Here is a 22812-nt window from a genome sequence, read left to right as displayed (position 1 = left end):
TCAAAATATTATGCTACTTTTATCGTAGTTAGTCATTGCATTGCATGGAATGAAACCATCATCCAATACATTATTTGAAATGTGACCATTTACGAAATCATACGATTACAATGAATAACGCATCTTCGAATTAATCTAAAAACTCCTCAATCTTATGTCACAGAGTGAAGGTAAATTGATTCATCTCATAAATACATCTCCTAAACCCTAATACAAACCTTTTTTCCCTCAAACAATAAGAAATTGCATGACAATTTCTTCAAAACTTGCCAACTAATCCGGTTTAAAGGGAAGCGTGGATGCTTTCCAGACCCAATAATGGAGAGGCAGTATAGATGAACGACTAGAGTGGACGTGTCATTTAGTATCATCGAACATGAGAACATTAATCTTGTCGATCCCAAGATCGGATATGGGTTCAATTGGCTGCTCATCTCCCTCCATATGAGACAAAAAGCTCGAAGGTTCTCTGCTAAATTCATCTACAAAGAAATGTAAAATAGGGTATAAATTCCAATCATGCAATTGCAATATATACGAGGTAGGATCCATTCACAATAAGTTTTCTGAATTGTTGGATGGTGAAAATGAAAGACAGAGATTAATAGTAGCAAATGAGGAGTTTTTTACAAACAAAAAAAAAGTGAATTATCATCAAAATTTAAAGCTTTAATCTCAGTCACTAAACTCAGTTAATCTATCCAAAAAAAGTGTAGAACTTTTAAATGTGTAAATGGATCTTAACTTTCTCTCTCTCTTTCTATATAACAGATCGAAACAGATTTGTGTGATAAACCATTTTGACTTCAGAATATTATGGTATCTTTATACACACTTTTAGTAGGGATGCAAAATCCATGAACACGTCAATAGAAAAGCAAGCTAGAACTTACCAAACATTGTGGTTAATGAAGTTGGTGGAGGGGTTGACATGAAGTTGAGGCCGATATAAAATGTGACAGCTAGAACTATTATCACCATAGCATAAGTTGGAACTGCCAAAGCCCAATACCTGAAAAATTGAAAGAAGTAACTTTCTTTCGTATTGTTTTTCATCTCACTTTACTTTTTTACCAAGGACACTTCCAATTCATTTTCTTTCTGCTTTTTCATTCTCCTCATTCGTCCTATCACTTTCCACTCAAGGAAGCACACCCTATGTGTGTGACTGCCTGCTTTCCACAAATGCATTTTCTCTCTCTCTCTCCCCCCCCCCTTTTTTTTTGTTGCTTATGTCAATCGAGCAAAGATTTGCTATTGCTTCCTACAACCTACCTTTCTGTTTTCCTTGTCATAAAATTCTAAGATCTAAGCTTCAACATACTATCAATGTAATATTAGACCTCCGATCATCCCTCAAACACTACCATTCAAGCAAACCACTTTGTCCCACATTATTTTATCCATTTTTCAGAGACAGAGAAGTGTGTGAGACCTAAATTTAGCAAGCACCAAAAATATTGCTGACCTGCTAGGATAATAGAAGATCCCGATTGAATGTAACCAAGGTTCAGGAATATATGCCCATGCTAAATAAATAGCTGCGCAAAAACAAGTTAGATAAATTTCAGAGACAGTTTAGGTCTTTAAACAAATCCCTCAGTACATTGCTTCAAAATATCTAGTTTTAAATGATAATGTGGACCAAGGTGTACAAAGAGCAATGGACAAACAACACAGAAATATCACAAAAACATACAAAATTTGAACAATTCCTAAAATATCACAGGCATACAAGAACATCCAAGCAAACTCAAAGTATCAACTGGAAAAACAAAACTCAATCATCACAACAGGAGAAAACCAGACCAATCAGTTCTGACACAAATATTAACACTCAATATTCATATTTTAGTACTGGCATGAAGGTGAAATTGGAAATTCTGCAATGGTGAAAGTGAAACTTAGCCATTGGACTTCAATTTCGTTGAAACTTGACAATATACTTCCAGTTTGGTTGATTTGAGCAAAAAATAAAGTAATAAAACCCATACGGCACTTGATTTATATTGCCAGAAAAAAATACCAGTTTAAAAAACCACAACTAAACAGAACCTGAAATAAACATAAAATCTTTTTTTTTTTTGATAGAAATAACAGGCCTCATTAAAATCCCCCTTCTTGATTAAAGGAATTCTTGGGAAAGTTCCTTAATCATTGGAGGGAGGAAAAGAGTGCCTTAGGATTTTATTGATCAGGGACTCATTACATAAAATACAACCAAGACACACTGACAAAGCCATAAAAATTACATAATATTTAAACAAAACTCCCTAACCGACCAAACCTTCCTTAAACAATAACAAAACTTTCCCAGCCCCTTCAGCCTTAATAGACCAAGAACCTGCTAGAAAACCTCTATGACACTTAATAATATTCATCCAATCCCCTGTTTAGCTAGAGAATCAGCCTCACAATTACAACTCCTCGGGATATGTCTAATAATGATTTCCCTCTCCAAGATTATGGAAGCAATTTTTTGAACCAACGAACTAAGAAAACGAGGAGATGAAGTCGGCAACAAAATCCAATCCACCACTGACTTACAATCACTTTCTATAATTAACCTTCCTTCCAATGCCCAATCCGTCGAAAGGAAGAAATCAATGCCTTTCTCAATGGCTTTCAGCTCAGCGAGTGGGGGGGGACCTGGACCAACAACGTGCGAGAAAGACCCTAGAATTTTACTATCCGAGTCTCTTAAAATGCCCCCAAAACCCCCCAGCAGCCCATCCCCACTAACTGCCCCATCAACATTAACTTTAAAAAAATGAAGTGGAGGAGGACTCCATCCCTGCACCTTCATCCTTTTATGGTCACTACTCTGATGCTTATCTGCCAGTGTAGGATCCCCTACAAGAGAGTCAACCTGAATGGAAAAATTCGGGTACTTGGCTAGGAACCATTTAACCAATCTGAATCTGCATATGAAGAAAAGAGTATCTCTGTCCAGTTTCCAATCTTCAAAAACCACCGAGTTTCTAGCCTTCCATAATGACCATAGAACTACCCCCGGAATAAGGCTCCATATAATTGACTTAGGCCTTAAGTCCGACCAAGAACACAGCAAAGAGACTGGATCTTTAGGCAACACAGACGAGACTCCCCATAACCTCCAGAACTTGCTCCATACGTCCCATGCAACCAAACACGATATGAACAAATGCTGAACTGTTTCCTTCTGTTTAGCACAAAAAGGACAAAAGACCTCCTCTAAAAGAACTCCTCTTCTAATCAACTCCGTTCTAACTGCCAATCTTTGATGAGCAACCTGCCAAAGAAAGGTTTCGACCCTAGGAGGAGCCAAACCTGACCAAACAAACCTTTTCCACATGAAATTACCCTCTGAGTTGGAAGAAAGGGTCAACCTGCAAGCTTTAGCAGTGAACAATCCATCTCCCTTCCCCGACCATACCAGAAAATCTTCCACCGAATCCGAGAGACCGACATTCTCCAATAATGACATCAAGAGAATCCAGTGATCCAACTCCCAATCACAGAGATTCCTCCTCGTCTGAATGTTCCAAATCCATTTGTTCCTCATTAGACTGCCAAACTCTGAAACTTTACCCCACTTATTATTACAAAGAGCGTAAATCCTTGGAAATTGATTCTTTAAGGAATCCTCGTTTAGCCACACATCATGCCAGAAATCAACCGACTTTCCATTGCCAATTTGAATCTTCGAGTGAGATCTCAAACCATATCCAATTTCGTCCTCTGCCAAAAAATTCTTTGTAATACCCTTCCATATCCAAGAATCCGACGGAGAGACTGCCTTGCTGAGGTCTAAGGACTGGATGCTCACATTATGTCTGCTGCAAATCATGTTCTTCCAAAGTGAGTCTTTTTCATTTGCGAACTTCCACACCTATTTACCTAGCAGCACTCTATTGGCGAAATTCAAATCCAAGATTCCCAAACCACCTTCCTCTAAAGGTTGACAGACCCTTTTCCAATTCACCCAGTGAATTCGGCCCTTTAAAGGACCCTCCCCCCACAAAAAGTTTGCCATAATAGAGTTAAGCTTCCTATAAACCTTACTCGGCATCCTGAAAATAGAGAGGAAAAAAATTGGTAGAGATGATAAAACAGATTTAATCAGCACTAATATGCCTGCCATAGATAATGTAGAAGCTTTCCATCCGGATAACTTCTTTCTAAAACTTTGCATAACTGGCTCCCACAAAGCCTCGGAGTTTCTTTTTGCTCCTAATGGTAGACCTAAATATACTGTTGGCAGTACTCCAACGGCACAACCAATCTCTTTCGCCCATTCATTTAATGTCTCAACCTCCACATTAATCCCATACAAATTACTCTTCGACAAATTCAGATGAAGTCCAATCATTATGCTGAAAATCCTCAGGACTCTCTTAATATTCTGAATGTAAGTAGATGATTCTCGGCAAAACAGAATCAGGTCATCAGCAAACTGTAGGTGAGTTAAACTAAGGGCATCCGAACTTCCAAAAGCAAACCCTGAAAAAGTCCCACATCCGCCGCTTTTAATAACATGCGATTTAACAGTTCCCCCACTATATTGAACAATAGAGGAGACAAACTACATCCTTGTCTTAGCCCTTTACCCATCGAGAACTCCTCTGTAGGAGATCCATTCACTAGTACCGATATTGTCGCCGTTGAGAGGCAACATTTTATCCATGAAACCCATCTGTCCCCAAAGCCCATGACTCTCAATAATCTGAAAATAATTGGCCATTCAACCGAGTCATACGCCCTCTGAAAATCAGCTTTGAAAACCGCCCCTTTCAGCCCTTTCTTCCTCCAGCAGTCTATACCTTCGTTTGCAATAAAAGCACAATCAAGAAGTTGTCTCCCCGGAATAAATGCGAACTGTGAAGGGCTTACAATATCTTGAATCACTGAAACTAGTCTTCTAGCTAAGACTTTGGAGATGATTTTGTAGAGACTGCCAACTAGACTTATAGGTCTATAGTCCTCAATGCATTCCGGATTGTTTCTCTTTGAAATCAGAGAAATGAACGCGTGATTGACACCATGGTCCCATTTTCTCCCATAATAGAAATCCTCAACAAACTTCATAAGTTGTCCCTTCAAAGTTGGCCAGAACTTCTTGTAAAAACCCATTGTAAAGCCGTCCGGACCTGGGGCTTTCGAACTGTCCGAAGAGAAAATAGCCTCCCTTACTTCCTCCTCTGAAAACATAGTCTCCAAACTAATCCTCTGTTCTCCTCTCAATTTATCAAAATTTAGATTTAAGTTCTCCACCTCTAAAAAATCTTTGGAATTAAAAGCTTTCTTAAAGAACTGAAAAACATGGACTTTAATCAACTCTGGATCTGTTATCACCTCACCATCCACTTTCAATGCCGAAATAGTGTTCAATCTGTTTCTGTTTACAGCACATATTTGAAAGAACCTAGTGTTTCTGTCACCATCTTTGATCCGTTTCTGCCTCGACAGTTGACACCATATCCTTTCCACAATTCTGTGCATTTTCCAAAGCTCTTTCCTGGATGAAAGAAGCTGTTCCCAGTCCAAACTGGATAGCCCACCACTTTGCGCCTTAATTTCCAAGTCATTTATTTTGCGCTCCAACCTCGTAATATCTTCAGATATCCCCTGTTTATTTCTGGTTGGCCAATCCTTAATACGCTTTTTAGTACTTTGTAATAAACCGAACATTTCTCTTCCCCCTCTATCATCGTTCCGATCTGACATTGCATTTTGAACCATATCTACGAAGCCTTCTTCCTCCAACATATAATTAAAAAAACGAAAGGGTTTAGGTCCCCAGTTCTTCCCATCTTCAACCAATAGAATCGGGTTATGATCAGAAAGGGATCTAGGTAGCAACTTCTGAACCGACTTGGGGAAGCATCTTAAGAAGCTAGTACTTAATAAGAAACGATCAAGCCTTACCCAAGTGGCACTTTCTCTATTACTACCCCAAGTGAACGAGCCACCTACCATTGGTAAGTCTAGTAGGTTTGACTGTTGGAGGAAATTCCTTAGCAGACCCATTGAATGCCAATTTTGTGATGCACCTATCTTCTCCTCTTGTTCGAGATATGCATTAAAATCTCCACCAATGCAGAGTGGCAGATCAACCTTGAGAACATAACCCAACAATTGCGTGAAAAACTCCTCCTTATCTTCTTCAACAGAAGGACCGTACACATTGATAAAAACACACTCCACCTTAGACACCTTGAACTTCCCTATTAACACCTGAAATCTACTGTGATTAAACATCTCATTTACCTCATAAGCATCTTCATTCCACAGACACATCAGTCCACCCGCAGACCCCTCCGCTGGTTGAAAACTTAATCCCTTCAACAGCTTACCTCCTAACCTTCGATTAAGTCCCTTCTGCCTTTTACTCAGTTTTGTCTCCTGTAAAAACAAAACAATCGGTTTGACCTTATTAACAAGTCTCGACACCCCTCTAATCTTTTCCTTTCTTCCTAAGCCCCTAACATTCCACGAAATAATATTACACTCCATCATAAACACTTCAATCCCAAACCTTCGAGAAACTGAAACTGGCTTACAGACCAGCTTCATCCATCCCCCCTACACCTTCCTCCATCTTTCTAATTTTATCCATAAAAGCCTCCCTCCCTTTCTTGAAAGAAATGCCTAATCTCTGACATACTTCCCAAGTACTCAATGCTTCCTCAAGAACATTAGAGAAAGAACTAGAGTAGACTGTAGAAACTTTTTGTATTGGCTAGAGCTTCTGAGATTAGTCCTCTTCTCTTCTTTCTGTATAATCTCCTATTCCTTGAAATAATAGACGGATCTACCACCCCCCTAATTGGAGGCAGACTGCTATTAATGTGCCTCGGGGAAGTATTCTGATCTAGGGCAGAGCCGATTGAATCCTTTTCCTGACCCCTATCCCCTGAAGCTGAAGAACATTGTTTGAAATTATGAAGAACCATCCTGTTCTGAATGTGTCTGTGACTCACCTCTGAACAAAGCCAAACTCTTCTTGTTTTCGACCTTCTGTACACCCTATCAAAACGTCCACAACCCTTCAAACTTGTAGAGGTCTTACTGGTTGACATGCCTTTCGAAACCTGATATCCCAATCTCCATCTCTTGCAACTCTTCACCATCGGATTACTAATAGCCTTCTTAGATTTGCTACCTTTTTTTACCCCTATCCAAAACCTCACATTCCTTGCTATTATCAATCACCTCCTCCACCCTGATACTGCTGTTTTCCTCATAAGAATCAGATAGTATTTGGTCCTGAAAATTGTTTTCATTATCCACAGGACAGCACTGGGCTGAAGGAACAAACCCATACTGCTCAGGCCCAACCTCCTCAGATCTACCCATTATAGAAGTAGTCCCATAATCTTTGACTCCTTTCTCTTGTCCCGAGGTACCATCTTCCACGCTGAACACCCTTTTTCTCTCAGCAGCAGGAAACTCTGACACAATCTGCTTGCTTTTCGTCTCACCTAGTACTGTCCCCTCAACACAGTGGTCAACTCCTATAATATTATTGACTTCCATGTTAAAATTCAAATTGTCATCAATCCTCGTGCCAACCCCATGAGCTGCACCTGACATCAACTGGAAATTCAACTGTCCTTGCAGATCTTCTCCATCTGACCCTTTGATCCCTTCCGATCGAGTTTCTGCCCCCGGGACGACTCGACCTCCCACAGAACCACCATCTTCTACCCCACCATCAACAACCCCATCATCTAGCTCGGGAAAGAACTCATCACAACCTTCCACTTTAATCTTAATAATAAAGGATCTACCATAAGTATTAATGATTTCCTGGGACGGTATATCAAACGGGCTTTCCACTCTTAACAACATATGCGCCACTCTACAGTCCACTCTTTGAGCTGTTTGATCCTGGATTTTTACTAGCTTGCCCCATCTTGCAGCCAAACTAGAAAAAAATGGCACTGACCAGCAATTTAGAGGGACACCCATCAAGGACACAGAACAGTAAGATAAAGGAACACCCTTTGTCTCCAAGACAGGCTCCAGCCTTTCAATCCAGAAGGACAATGCCTCCCATTTGTCTTCCACCGCTGCGATTTTCTCTTCCTCCGACTGAAAAACGATCAGACATGCATTTTTCGCATATCCCCATCTTACCACCTTGACATTAAAACCCTCAGTCCTGAAACAACAAAGTAATAACATGCCAAAAAAAAACATAAAATTATAAATAAAAAAGGCGGGAAGTAAGAGATTAGGACCTGTAGCAACAACAGTCGTAATGGAACCAACAAATCCATAAACTTCAGAAGGTTTTGGACCATGCTCCACGGAATTTGTTTTTTCATCATTTGGATCAACGAATGAGACAGAGGCTGTCGTTGTTCTTCCTCTTTTTGAAAAACTAAGGATTGTCCTTGGACTGTTCATTGAATGGGGTTCTTCCATTGGTTTTTCTTCCCTTCTTTTTATTATTATAGAATCCAAAACAGTGTACTTTTTATGGTAAACAGCAGAGCTATCTTGCCAGAGATCAGAGAAAACTATCAAAAAACAAAATCTCAGAAAAGTGACAAACCGTGAAGAAGAAATATATATTACAGATGAAAGGGATGCATTTGAGAGTAACCATTTCTATCATTGAATTGCAATCCCGGATGACTAGTGACATCTGGCTCAAGCTAGGAGGCATAAATAACAACATATAATATAAATTTTGAAGGGGGAAAATAATCTCCCTTTCTGGCAACATAGGAATTTATAACACAAAATATTTGAATGTCAACTCCTCTTAAACCTAGAAATTGGATTGAATTTAACTTTATCACCCATAATATGTAGTGCTATTTTCAATCACATGTATTCTCTTAGACTCTTATGCGGCAAAAAGCTAAAAAGTATTAGGGAAAACTACTTCACATAGATAAGTTGCAGACTAAAACCCCGTGTTTTTGGATTTTAATCACAGAGAAACCAATTCTTTGCTGCAACCAAATTTACAAGAAAATATACCAAGACAAACGCCTCCAGCTTTTGAAAAATATTTATGAAAAGAAAAGATGGAAAATTTTGCATTCTATTTCCCTGAATAATAACGCATGCATCTAGACAGCATATTTCAACAGAGTCTATTTTCCTTAATCAAAGAACAAGCATTCGAAGAAGCCAATTCAATCCCAAAATCACCAAAACAAACTAAAAGCGGAAGAAAATATACTATGACAAACGCCTCCAACTTTTCAAGAATATTTATGAAAAGCCTGAATTTCAGGTTAAAAGAAAAGATGGAAAATTTTGTATTCTATTTCCCTGAATAATAACGCATACATCTAAACAGCATATTTCAACAGAGTCTATTTTCCTTAATCAAAGAACAAGCATTTGAAGACGCCAATTCAATCACAAAATCACCAAAACAACCCTAAAAGCGGAAGAAAATCACAACTCTTTCGACCGAACAATGTAGATTCGATAGAAATTTTGAATATACATAGAGAAGGATCCACTGACGTGATCAATCACAAAAAAAATCCTAAAAGGAATTACTGAAATCAAAAAAGTTTTTAAAAAAAGAATGAAGGAAAAGGCAGAAATGAAAGAGGGGAATGAGAAGAATGGAGATACCTCAGTTAATTGGGAGGGGAAGATGGATTGAATAATGGAGGTCGAAGGATCGAAGGATGAGAGAGTTGGATGCTGTAACAGGTACAAACAGAAAACTAAAAGAAATGGAAGAAGAATAGATCAAGGTAAGAAAGGCAGCAGAAATTAAGCTAAGCAGTAGGAAAAGCTGAGAAGAAATATAAGAAACGAATGAAGAGAGAAAACATTTTCATTCTATAATTCTGATCTGTCCACATCCTCACCCATTTGGGTTTTACCCTCAATACAAAAAGATCATAAAATCCTTGCCCCTAACCCCATAAAACAGCAGCGTCTTATTTAATTACAAAAAGGTGTATTACAGATGTGAAGAGATAAAAAGGGAGAAGTGTATTTTGAGGCCCAAACTGAATTGATGGAATTAGGGTTCGTGAATGAATCACATATGGCCATGCAGATGAAGATGAGGAGGAAGAAGAGAGAAAAATATAATTGGAAAATTTGAGTTTAGTCCCTAGGATAACCTTTGTTTATAAAGGTATGAAATTTGAATCCCTTCAAACACATTGTTTTAACAATTTTTCTTAAGCAAAACGACATCGTTTTGGACATTTGGGGAATCAAAGCGACATCGTTTTAGTGAGGCAACATGGCACACAGCTGCCATGTCATTAACTGTTGAATGACATAATTGAACGTAAAACTAATCATGGGAGCTAAAATTGACAAAATTAAAAGTTTGATGATATAAACGAACCATCGCTTAAAGTTTGATGATATCTAAATAGTTTTCCCCAAGTATTATACAAACTGTTTCTATAAATTAATGCCACTAATCACAGTTTCATATAAGTTCATGGCATAACACCTTATTCAATCTGTAGATACGAACATCTTCATTAAGATACTCAAGTTCTATACATATACATGTGCTTCATACCCAAGCTTTTCCAATGAAAAAAATTATTTTAAATTTTCTTCCTTTTAATTGCAGCTAGCGAAGAACTGTATACTAAGAACTGAATCGTTATAAGATTTGTTATTTTGCAAGAGATCCACGGAAATGATTCTCTAACAACCGATTTCTCTTCTATTCCCTAATTATCATAAATAAGACAAAAACGGCAAAACCCATTTCCAGTTTGCTCATATATTAATAAACAAACAACCCTTTTAAGATCATTATCGATAACCTAAAATTTTCGTCTTGCATAGACAACCAAATCTTTAAGAAACTAATAAAAAAATGCTAATTTTCCGTGAGTTGCTCAAGAAATCCAAGCTTTTTCATTAAAAATAATAAAATAACACACAGGGAAATGAGAAGAAAAATATTACACTGTGGAGAGTTACGGACTTACAGGGTGTTCAGCCTTGATACAGTTGCGGAGAACGAACAAGAAATCAAAGAAGAGAAGATCTGTGAAACGAAATAAATAGCAATGCACTTAATAAAAAATGAAATTAATTTTAAAATGAAACATTAAATAGTTTTCTAAACAAATAATTATCTTTGCTCTGACCTTAAGAAATGCTAAAGACCCATTCACAGCAGAGGCGTTGGCTCTGCGACGTCCTTATTACGATGAAGAGGGAAGATTGAATATGTGTTTGGAATTTAAGAATTCCATAAAAATAAGGGTAAAGTATAGTAATGGTCACTGAACATTTCTGAAGCTTGCATTTAGGTTCCCCAACTTTTAAAACTTGCAATATAGTTCCCTAATATTTATTCCGTTTATAATATGGTCCCTCAACTTAAACCACTGTTAAAAAATTAGGGTAACGGTCATTGAACTTTTTAGGCACTTGAATTTAGGTCTCCCAACTTTTAAAACTTGTAAAATAGTTCTCAATTTCATTCTAAACTCCAATTTCCAAAGTAATTTAATTTTATTCTAAACCCTAAATTTCAAAATAATTCAATTAAATTTTAAACCCCAAATTCTAAAATAATTCAATTTAAGGTTTAGAATGTAATTGAATTATTTTGGAAGTTAGGGTTTAGAATGAAATTAAGGTGTTTTGAAATTTTGAACATGAATTTACTATTTGACAATATTTATTTCAATATAAATTTGAGGTTTGTTTAACTATTTATATCAATTTTGAATAACAATATGCATTGATTAAACATCCCGAATAGCAAAATGGAAGCACTCTATTCGGTATTTCAACTTCCCATAAACTCTGCTCATTTCTTCAACTTTTGACAATATGAAATTCGGAACACTCATTTGGAGCATTATGATTTAAGTACCACTATGTTCTTGCATGCTATTTTTTTTATCAGATTTGAGTACCTAACCCTTCAGTGCTTTACAGTGCGATCATTTATGATTCACCTGAATTTGCTCATACAGTGATCATTTATGATTTAGTAGAATCAATGGTTTAGAAGGAAATTGAATTACTTTGGAAATTGGGGTTTATAATGAAATTAAGGATTGTTTTACAAGTTTTAAAAGTTGGGAGACCTACATTCAAGTGTCTGAAAAGTTTAATGACCGATTATATATTTACCCTAATTTTCTAATAGTGGTTTAAGTTGGGGACCATATTGCAAACGGAATAAATGTTAAGGGATTGTATTGCAAGTTTTAAAAGTTGGGGGACCTGAATGAAAACTTCAAAAATGTTCAGTGACCATTACTATACTTTACCCTAAAAATAAATAAATAAAACGGCAGCGTTTCTGTAAAATAACGGGAGGTTTGATGTACAAGCCATAGGGAAGACTCCTCCTCACCTCAACCCCCAAGGGCCATAGGCCCAAGGCAAACCAAACTCACTATTTTTTCAAATGATCATACAGGTCAGTTGGTAGAGCACAAGGCTTTTAATTTTGGGATCATGGGATCGAGTCTCACGGTGGGCATTTCATAATTTGGAGGTCTCCTACGGAAGCTGCTCTCAACCTGGCGTTGGGGGTCATCCTACCTCCCCCTTATCCCATTACATATGAGAATAAGGGTCAGCTAATTTTTTTTATTATATTATTGTAAAATTAGATGAATTAAAACAGATGATTAATACAAATAGGAAAAACATATTTTTTTAATTAAAATTAAAATTAAAATTTTTAATTTATTTATATATTATACATCATTATAGTTGATTGACAATATTATCATTTATTTTAAATGATTTAAAATAACTAATAGTTTTTTTCAAAAACAATACTAAAAATAAGCTAGTTTTACGTGTACATGAGTGAAATTAATAAATAATTGTTATTTGTATAATGAAAAATTATATAATTAGGAAAGTAGAGAAAATAAATATATACTGAATTAGCGAAGAGATGTTTTGGGTTAGATGAAAACATTTCATGCCCTCTTTGTAATTCTAATCCAGAAACAGTGGCCCATCTTTTCTTCGCATGTGAAATCTCTTGGAGGCTATGGATGCATTTTTGCTCTTTATGGAGCATTTCTCTCTTGATTCCAACTGATCCCAAGTTATTCTTGAGCTCTTGGCATGAAGCTTTGTTGAGAACGTGATTTCGTTTGTAGTATTATGATCGATTTGACTTTGTCGAAATGATGTGATCTTTATGGGGGGGGGGAATATGACCCCTTGGAATTGAAATTTTTTATCAAGACTGGATTGACTTGGTGGTTCAAGGTCAAGTTCCCCTATGCTACTCCTCCTTTCGAGGATTTGGTTCGAGACCCTTTTTGTGCATGGAGGTTATCTAATATCAAGGTGAAGAGGCCACTTTCTACTAAGTGGTTGGCTCCTCATACTGGCTTTTTGAAATTTGATGTTGATGAGGCTATGAAAAGCGATGGTAGTGCTGAATCAAAGGGGTGGGTGTTAAAGGATGGAAATAGTTCGACCTTGCTTTTTTTCTCTAAGTCGATCGGCCCAGGTCTACCTATTCTAGCCGAAATCTGTGCAATTAAGCAAGCTACCACAGCTTTTTTGTCATCCCAATGGAAGACGTGTTTCAGATTAATAATTGAGAGTGACAGTCAAGTTGCAACAAACTGGATCGTCGATCCCTCTAAAACTCTGGTAATTTACGCTGATAAAATTTCTGAAATCTCGCAGGCCATTCATTTGAATAAATGGATTATTCGTTATTGCCCTAGAATTTGTAATCACTAATTAGCGAAAGAAGGGGTGCTTAAAAATAATGACCGAATGTGAGATAATTATTTTACTGATTGGATTTGGTGGTCTGGTAGTTATGATTTTGCTTGCAGGTGACGGTTTTAGTGAAAGGAAGATCCCCGTTTCTTGATAATGAGTTTCTGTCTCCTTTATAAATGATGGCTGCTCTTGCTCAAACATGGGCTCTCCACTGTGATTATGAGGGGTTGGAGATTTGCTCAGTTAATGCTGCCGAAGATGGTGAAAAGAATGGCACTAAGCTTCTTGGCAACAAGAGCTTCATTGGTTGAAGATGACAAGTAGCAGCTGGATAATTCAGCTCAAGAGCATTTATAGTGCCTTTCAGAATCAGTGATTCTACGGTGACTAAAATTGGATAAGTCCTAGATGTATTGTGTGTGTTTTGCAGGTATTAACTTTGGTTGTGTTATAAGATCGGTCAGTGCTCTGTAAGCACTGGTTTTGGCGTGTGTTTGGGTTAGTGCCTTCCGATTGAGTCTTAATTTAATCGAGTTAAGAGACATTTTTAACGAAAATTTATTTTATTTCAAAAAAAAAACTTTATGCATATAGATTAAAAATATATATATCAAATAAAATTTTAATCTTAATAGATATAAAAATTATATTATAGAATGTATAAAAAATTTATATAATAAATAAAGTTCTAGTCATAATAAATATTTACGAATAACAAATGTTTATAATAACGTTACTGCCTAACTTTTTGGAATCTTTGATTTTTGCAATTTAGCATATGAAAGTTTGTAAATTACAAAATTTTGAAGCCAAGAAACTCTCTTGGACAGATGTTAAAGTACTTTATTTTCTATTAATTATATTCCTTTTAACTACTAAGAATGCTTCATAGATTAAAATATTATATTATAATCACATCAAACTATTTAATAACAAAAAATTATGTACCCTCTAACAAGTCCATGCAGACACCGCATATAATGGTCTATCATGCCAACAAATCATCAAACTTGCCTTTTCATTAACAATATTGTAACCATTTCTACCACATGCTTCCATCATTTCCTTGGCATCTTCCATCGAGTCATGCCACATCCGGACCGGCTTGAACCCGGCTTGCCCGAACCGAACCATCCATCTCCCATACCTCTCATGTCTCTCTACTCGTTCAACCCCTTCACATGCCACAATGTTTTCAATTTCTTTCCCAAACATTTCCTCCAAAACAAGTCTTTCCCCACTCGAGGCATTGGCCCTGAGTGTAGCATCGACCGAATCGAACACCGCACTGTAATAATGCAATCCCTCAACGAATCGATCAATTAATTTGTTTAGATTATGGTCAGCTTCTTTTTCGACTAAGAACAAAAGTTTAGGCGACGATGATCGGATCGTCGATAAAAATCGAGACATTTGCTTCGAATCTTTGATGCCATTAGTCTTGTTGTTGTGGCTGAAATGTGCATCTACACTATCATCTTCGGCTAATAAAGTATGGAGATTTAAGATTGAAATGAAAGCTAAGGCTTCCCCTGACGTTACCTTAAGTTTGTCTAATGTTAGCTCTCTTAAACTAACATTTAGAGAGCTAAATTGGAATGGAATGTTGAGTGTTTCGGCCTCTTTCACTAGCCTTGTGCCTAAATTCTCCAATCTTACCCTGTTAGCATTCATGCAAGTGATCTTCAAAAGAGGCGGTTCGGTGTGCAAACACGAAAAGCTCCTAAATCAGCGGAATCCACAAGTTCAGATCACCGGAACCTAGGTCGACAAGATGGATGACTCGCTCACTCGTCATGGCCTTGACGAGTGTCCGAGATATGATGGCATAAGAGAACGCGAGGTAGGTAAACGCTCGCCCAACATGCGGTCGAGCTTGATCGAACTGTTCTTGTTTCTGCAATTGAGAGTAGTTCAAGGCCTTACGTAGGCCAGGCCAACGCTTAACAAGGCGCACGGCAAGAGCAGAGGCGAACCATGCTGAGAGACGTTGCATGGAGTCACCGGACACGGAGGCAAGCAGCGTTATCTGCCGGAGACACTCATCGGCACGGTGTAAGTTGCCAGAGGAAGCATGCTTGGCACATTTTAAGAGCAATTGAATAAGGCGGATGCCTCTTTCTTCGGGCTTGGCCTCGCGTGGGGTTAAACCCTGCGACAGTGTAAGTGACAAGGTCATCTGATCAGGCTTCGGATTGCTACTCGTTTCGGCCATGGAAAGAACTTGTGCAGTTTTGTTAGAAGTTGTTGAAGATTGCAGGAGATGACTTATTGGAGAATCATGGTTTGAGGAGGAGCAGGTGAGAATGAAATGGGAGGGGTAGCTCTTGGAATCATGTTAATCGTTCCATAAAAAAGAATACAAATATCGGAAATGTTTGTCACAATTGACTTCCATGAAATATATTTTGTTATTTGTAAATTACAAGAAATTATAGGATTCAAATAAGTTGACTTATACTAGAGTAGGATTGGATTAGGGTCCGTTTCTAAAATATAATTCATGTAAATTTAAATAGAATAAATATAATTAACTTTCATCTAAAATTTTAAAGTATTTTTATGTGCTTTTATGATAATATTTATTATGTATTTAGTTTCCGATAAACTTATATATATTTTACAAACAATATTATTCCAATTCAGATCATTTATGAGAGATATGTTATTTTAAAATATCTTATTAATTAAATAGAAAATTAGAATAAAATAATATACTCTTATCATAAATTTTAATCTAAACCACCATTTTGTGGTGCAGAAATTGAATTGTTTGTTAGCTTTTGGCTTTAGGGTTGCGACACTGATGAGGTCCCAGATTCTTCATTGATTTGTCCGTAATCAAATTTAAATTAAACTAACGCAAATAGTGTAAGATGAATTTCACCCACCATTGATTAAGTCTTTTCATAAATAAAAATTAACCACGTATGCCTATGGGACTTCAAAACAAAGGATTAAAGACAAATTATTAACTTTTACTGCTTCAACTGTTGGTTTTAACAGGGGTTGAAAACTTCAAACCAAATTATTATTTTTAAATTTTTTAAATTTGGATAAGTTTAATATCATTCTTGTTAACATCATAATTAAATTTATGTATAAATTAATAATCGATATACACTCAAAAATTGTTTTTATTATTCTGAGATCGAATATAGTTGAAAAGTTTTATACAGATTAGACTTATATAAATTAATTTCTTTCAAATTAAATGAATTTTTAAGGGAAATATTATCTCGATTGAACTCTTATATAAAAATTTATGATCTAACAAACTCTTGAAACTAAAACAAATTAAAAAGCGTCATAGTTGAACCATTTTTAGAAAATTTTATAATCAAGTTTTAAAGGTTTATTTGATAGCAAACCGGCAATCAATTGGTTTAACGGGATGAAATGTTAGATTCCTTAAATAAGATTAAAATTTTGAATTATGACGTTAGGAATATAGTAAAGTATGATCGTTCTAATAATGAATCTATATAATATCTAATCTAAATTAGTTGATCAATAAATAAGATATAAAAAATTATTTAATAATAATTTTTTAGGAATATTTAATAATAATTTTTCAATAAAATTTCAATTGAAATAATAACTCATCAAAATATATATGGTAATGGCCTAATTTAATTCAACCTGCCTAAAATATGAAATGTAAAGGACGTGTGGACGAGCAAGCCGCTTAGCTCAGCAGTTCTCATTGTCTCTTTGCATAGAGCTAAGTTGAAAGAGAGAGTGGAAAGGAAGTAAAGCCATGCATTAGAGGCCAAAGCTTAAGAGTGAAAACCAACTAAATTTTGTCAACGCCAGATAATCCAGAGATTGAAGCTACAAACCAAGAAGCTTTGAGGATGCTATATCCCATCTTTTATAGATGCTTGCAGTACAAAATCCATTTTTCTCTTTGGATTATTGATTACAAAGGTATATATTATACGTGTCACTATAAACAGAAACAATCAATACAAAACACTAATCAGATAACTTCAGAAGAATTGAATTCGAGACGGATAATTGAGAGTTTACAATCATATTGAATGGACAGACCAGCTCCTGCAGAGCTTATGTGTTAGTGAATTCAATACTAATGATGTTAAGGTATGAATGGAAAGTATGTTTACGGCATGTGATCCAAGAAAGGAATAAAGTGACGGACGTTCTCCAGGAGACTATTGCTAGCCTTGAAGATGTAACCATAGATTCAATGAATTAGTATCGTTTTGCAACCATAGATTTGAACAGCTTAAAAGAGAATAAGAAGAGTGAAGAAAACAATAAATCATACGCCTAAGCAACCTCAAAAGCGCCTAACCAGTGACTCTTATTTGAAAGGTAACACCAATACCACAACTTTTATTAAATATTCTTCACTACTATCAAATCAAGCATTCCTCACTGCTTACAAAGCTTATTACTTTATAAAACAAGATCTCGATGAGTACAATGAACAAAATCTTTAGATGTACCATTTTTCATTTTATAATAGTAATCAACAGCTTCAATATCTTACACATCAACACCTATATATAGCCATTGTTCATTAGAATATTAACTTTGGTCCAATTAAGCAATGCCCTAACATTCCAAATATGCTATATATACAGATACGACGTAAAGGTGTAAAAAGACCATGAATGACTCATCAAAAATCTCCCCTTTTCACCATATATTTAATTCCTCCATTACCATAAATGGCATCCTAGAACCTTCTTTGGTAATAAACAATTCCTGATGCATGCATTTAAGAATTGTTTATGCCAACAAGTGTTCCATAAAGATTGGACCATGAGCCATTTTCAAGGAGACATCAACTTGTGTTTTTGGCCTAAAAGAGTCAGATTATGTCTATCTTGTTACTATGACAAGACAATGTAGTTCGAGATTGTGTTATGGAATCACGATCATGTAATAACCAACACTTGTCGGTCTCTAACTGGTTAAAAAATGGACTGAGCTGGTGAACACCTAGACATTTAACACTTGTGCTAAACTGAGAGGAATTCAAGCTGAAATTTGATTTCAATAATCTTGTCTTCCTGATGAGATCATCAAAATGGATTTTTTAAAAAGGAAATCATGGAACTGACAAGATTGAAGAGATATATAAGAGAGTTAAGGTGAGAACTCGTGTCATGCAATCTGGAGACAACAATTTTTAGTGAAAGTTATTGGGAAAAAGAAGTTGAAAGAATGGTTAGAATGATGGGCTGGGAAGCTCCAAAACTAGGGTTGAGGAAAGGTCCTTGGACTCCTCAAGAAGATAAGCTGCTTACTGAATATGTTAACTTTCATGGAAAAGGACGATGGAGTTCAGTAGCTAGGTCTGCAGGTACATATATGTAATTACCTTGGATAAATTAAATGAAGAATATTAAGTGAATTATGGTTTTTTATTTTTCTTTTTTCTGGTTTGAATAGAAGTGGGAAGAGTTGCAGGCTTAGGTGGGTGAATTATCTAAGGCCTGGTCTTAAAAGAGGTCATATAACACCACAGGAGGAAGGGATCATTATTGAATTGCCTGCACTTTGGGGTAACAAGTAATAATGCTTCTTCTTCTTGATTTATTATTATTTCTTCTACTTTTCCTTTAATATATATGTATGTATGTATGTATGATTATGGTGTTTGATTTGTATGTGAAAAATCAAACAGATGGTCTACAATTGCAAGATACCTTCCAGGGAGAACAGATAATGAGATAAAGAACTATTGGAGAACACATTTTAAGAAGAAAGAGAAGTCTTCTCTGAAGCAACAAAAAAGAAAAGCTCAGATTCTAAAGCTAAAACAACAGCAACAGGAAAAACCAGAAGAAGCTGGAGATCATGGAAAAGTACATAGTGAAGCAGTAGAGATCACTGATCAATCGCGAGGGAAGCATGAGATGGTTTCCTTGTACCCTATTTCAGAGGATCAGTGCTTGTTTCAAGAGCCAGCTTCGAAGAATTCTTATACTGCAAATGCTGCTTCTTGGATAGATCAATTTCTGGTAGAGGAAGGGTTATTATGGGGGGGATTGTGGAACCTAGATGATGATCATCATCATCAACCTGGTAATTGCTGCAACAAGACTGCCATGCAAAACCAAGCAAATACAGCTTATTATAATTGTTTTGGAGGGGATGGAGGGTACATTTTCTAATTATATAATTTTGGAACCTTGTTGATTTATTCTCCAGGAACTTCTGCATCTGCTTCACTAAGTCGTAGTTGAAAAGATTAATTAATTAGTACTTGTTTTACGAATTGTGATATGTGTGACATTGTTTGCATAAGCAGTTAAATAATATGATTCTGAAATTAATTAAATTAATCTTAAAATAAACAAACTTTCTTTTGAAATGACTTTTAAAATTGTTCCTTTTTTCTCACATAATTTATCCTTTAGTTCTTGGACTTCGAATACCTTCGCAAAGTTTAAATCCATTTTGATTATGTTATTTGAATGGGTCCCTTCATCATGAATGTACCCAACAATGTTCAACGGGAAATCTTACAAATTAGAATTCACAAACTCAATATGTAAGTGAAAACATATCTTGAGATATGATAATTAAATTATTTTGAAATTTTAAGTTTTATGAATGAGTAATAAAATAAATTATTTAATATATATATATATTTTTAATTTATTATTAATCCTAATCGAGTATTGCAGATGCGATGGCGACTCTTTCAACTTAATTTGCTTTATTCGCACACACCAAAATTTGAATCTATGATCTTACATAAAAAAATTTAATGTCTCATCCTACTAAACCAACTAATTGTTGGTATTTAATTTATAATTTAATTATAAATAAAATTTGTACTCAAATTGAGTAGGTTTTATTTGATGATAAAATAATTCACCAATGCAATTTGTCAAGTTTTAAATAATTAGATGGACTTTCAGTTAGCAATTAACAACCGAAAGGTCAGATTTTGGCCCAAAGTGTGACCAAATCGGCCTAACACTATAGCAAAAGACAAAAACTAAATTTGGCCCATGCAGGTTTCGAACCTGCGACCTTCGCGTTATTAGCACGACGCTTAACCAACTGAGCTAATAGGCCACTGTTGTTGGGGTTCAATTAAAAATGTTTAATTATTATATAAAAAAAGTACATTTCATGGCACCCCATAAAGCTAAAGTGAATTACTGAATCGATAAGGTTTTTAGATGTCTGATCAGCAACAGAGCAAAAAATGGAACACATAACAGCAAGCGAAGTTGCAGGCTTTGGAGTTGGCACTTTGTTACTGTGTGCCACGATTGCTGCCCCCAAAGTCGATGCTTTCATCTCTGCTTCACAAAGAATGTAACTGTTCTAGATCCATTTTTTGTTTCTGTTTTAAAGATTATCACCTATATTTTTAGTTTGGAAGTAAAACCCAGATTTTTAGGTATTAAACATTGGAAAAAGTAAAACATTTTTTTACTGGGTATGGGGGTATGGGTAAAAGTTGGGTGCTTTGATTATTAGTTTGGTTCATGATTTGTGAGTTTTGACACCTTTTGTTATTTTGGTTTAGTTTTTGTTCTTCTCTTTGTTGGTTTACAATTGGATGTCCTTTGGAAATGCTACCACTGACCACTGTACTTTAACTCAGTTCATAATTTCAATGTCTTATGTATTCCTAGAATAGATTTAATTGTGGGGTTGTTTGAATTTTTATGAAATGATTACTATATCTTCATGTTTCATATATGTTCTTTGTGATGATTGTATCTCAAACCAATGCACTGCCCTACATAGAATTATTCAACAACAAAAAATGACTTTTTATTGTCATGTTATGGTAGTGCAAATCAAAAGTGACCCGGAAGGAACCTAGGATTTAGCCTACTCAGTTCGCCCAGTAACTTTTAAGAGGCGATATCTTGCAGGTTAGAGTTCGAATTTTGAAACCGGTAATCCCTTCCCATATCTCCAAGTTATGCCATCCTTTACATCTAAAAAAAGGTGGCCCTGAAGTAGTAGACTGAATATAAAAACCCTTTCAGAATCATCAGCTTCACTTTCGTCTTGGTGATGTAGTTATCCTGCTATAGTAATTGTGGTTCATTTATTTAGGAAAAGCTTGGATGCCAATAGTGGAATGCATATAAAGTTTGCCTTTTTGGTTTTTCTGATGATAAACATAAGGATTAAGCAAGGACTGCTTTAGGGGGGTAATGGATAAAGCTCCAGCATCATTGTCGAGTGAATGAACTAAATCGATTTCTTTCTAAACTGAGTTGCACATTATCATATTAAGGTAGGTAATATGTCTTATCTATATTATGAGGTTCCCCACTTTTATTCAACTTTGATAGAAAAAAGAGAAGTTCTGGTATATGTTTAATTGGCTGCTGTAATCTGCACGGTTAGGATCGTTGTTAATACAATGCACGAGCTGATATGCAACCTGTTAACTTGCAGTTCATTGGGCTTGTGCAAGAGATGTGGTGATCTACAGGTGATAGCATGCTCGAGATGCAGGGGAACTGGATTAATCAAAGCAAATGGACCATTAAGTTTTAACCTCGTTGATAATTTGTATCAGTCCGAGGAATTTAAGGTAAAATCTGTTGGATGTACAAAATGTCAAGCTAGAGGTCACTTCAGCTGTCCCGATTGCTCTAATACAACTGCTGGATGATTCTCGATCGTGCCATGGAATTCGTTTTTACTCGTGCTCGTGTTTAATATATGATCATTAGCTGTCTTTCTAAAGCCATTGTATGTACACCGGGTTCTGTAAATCCACTTATGGAAGGTGATTTGTGACAATGACACCTATTTATACTGGTTTTATTCATCAATCCTAATGTTATGATGATGATGTCTGATGAATCCGATCGCTTTTATTCGGGTATGTCATAGACACCGGCGTTTGGACATGAATGATTTAGGGAAAATGATTGAATGGAAAGAATTTGGTAATCCCACTTGTACATCTGATTGTTTTGGATCATATTTGTTTTAGTCGTCTTTATTGTAACATCTCCTCGACTAATAAAGATGCATATATGATTATGACATGATTATTACCCACTTGCAACATATTTTACATCACAAACTTATCTTCTTTCTTAGGTTGTTGAATCGACAGCTCACATTCATCTGTATTTTATAAGCTTATCAATTTCAAGCATTATTTTTACTGATTTCTCA

At 35.9% G+C, this 22812-nt stretch overlaps 3 protein-coding genes, 1 non-coding gene and 1 pseudogene across 4 annotated transcripts; 2 read left to right on the top strand and 3 right to left on the bottom strand.

The window, feature by feature from the left end:
* Window positions 1–35: 35 nt before the first annotated feature.
* Window positions 36–9997, bottom strand: LOC120127050 (phosphatidylinositol N-acetylglucosaminyltransferase subunit P-like). Its single transcript, XM_039145062.1, has 5 exons — window positions 9589–9997; window positions 8226–8507; window positions 1469–1541; window positions 894–1012; window positions 36–482 (listed from the first exon to the last, which is right to left on the bottom strand). Exons 2-5 carry the CDS (start codon window positions 8410–8412, stop codon window positions 358–360), a joined length of 504 nt encoding a protein of 167 aa, XP_039000993.1. The 5' UTR covers window positions 8413–8507; window positions 9589–9997; the 3' UTR covers window positions 36–357.
* Window positions 9998–14616: 4619 nt separating this feature from the next.
* On the bottom strand, window positions 14617–15880 carry LOC120126829 (annotated as a pseudogene).
* A 2981-nt stretch (window positions 15881–18861) lies between these two features.
* LOC120126828 (transcription factor WER-like) lies at window positions 18862–19814 on the top strand. The gene is made up of 3 exons (XM_039144901.1): window positions 18862–18997; window positions 19077–19209; window positions 19325–19814. The coding sequence occupies exons 1-3, from the start codon at window positions 18862–18864 to the stop codon at window positions 19812–19814; spliced, it is 759 nt and encodes a 252-aa protein (XP_039000832.1).
* An 840-nt stretch (window positions 19815–20654) lies between these two features.
* On the bottom strand, window positions 20655–20727 carry TRNAI-AAU. The gene has a single exon. It is a non-coding gene; the product is annotated as a tRNA-Ile (tRNA).
* Window positions 20728–20816: 89 nt separating this feature from the next.
* LOC120126912 lies at window positions 20817–22564 on the top strand. Its single transcript, XM_039144952.1, has 2 exons — window positions 20817–20973; window positions 22078–22564. Exons 1-2 carry the CDS (start codon window positions 20861–20863, stop codon window positions 22295–22297), a joined length of 333 nt encoding a protein of 110 aa, XP_039000883.1. The 5' UTR covers window positions 20817–20860; the 3' UTR covers window positions 22298–22564.
* The last annotated feature ends 248 nt before the right edge of the window (window positions 22565–22812 follow it).

The sequence above is a fragment of the Hibiscus syriacus genome, unplaced genomic scaffold (assembly GCF_006381635.1).
Source record: "Hibiscus syriacus cultivar Baekdansim isolate YM2019G1 unplaced genomic scaffold, ASM638163v2 tig00110462_pilon, whole genome shotgun sequence".
Lineage (NCBI taxonomy): Eukaryota > Viridiplantae > Streptophyta > Magnoliopsida > Malvales > Malvaceae > Hibiscus > Hibiscus syriacus.
This window is presented reverse-complemented; position numbering and strand designations above follow the sequence as displayed.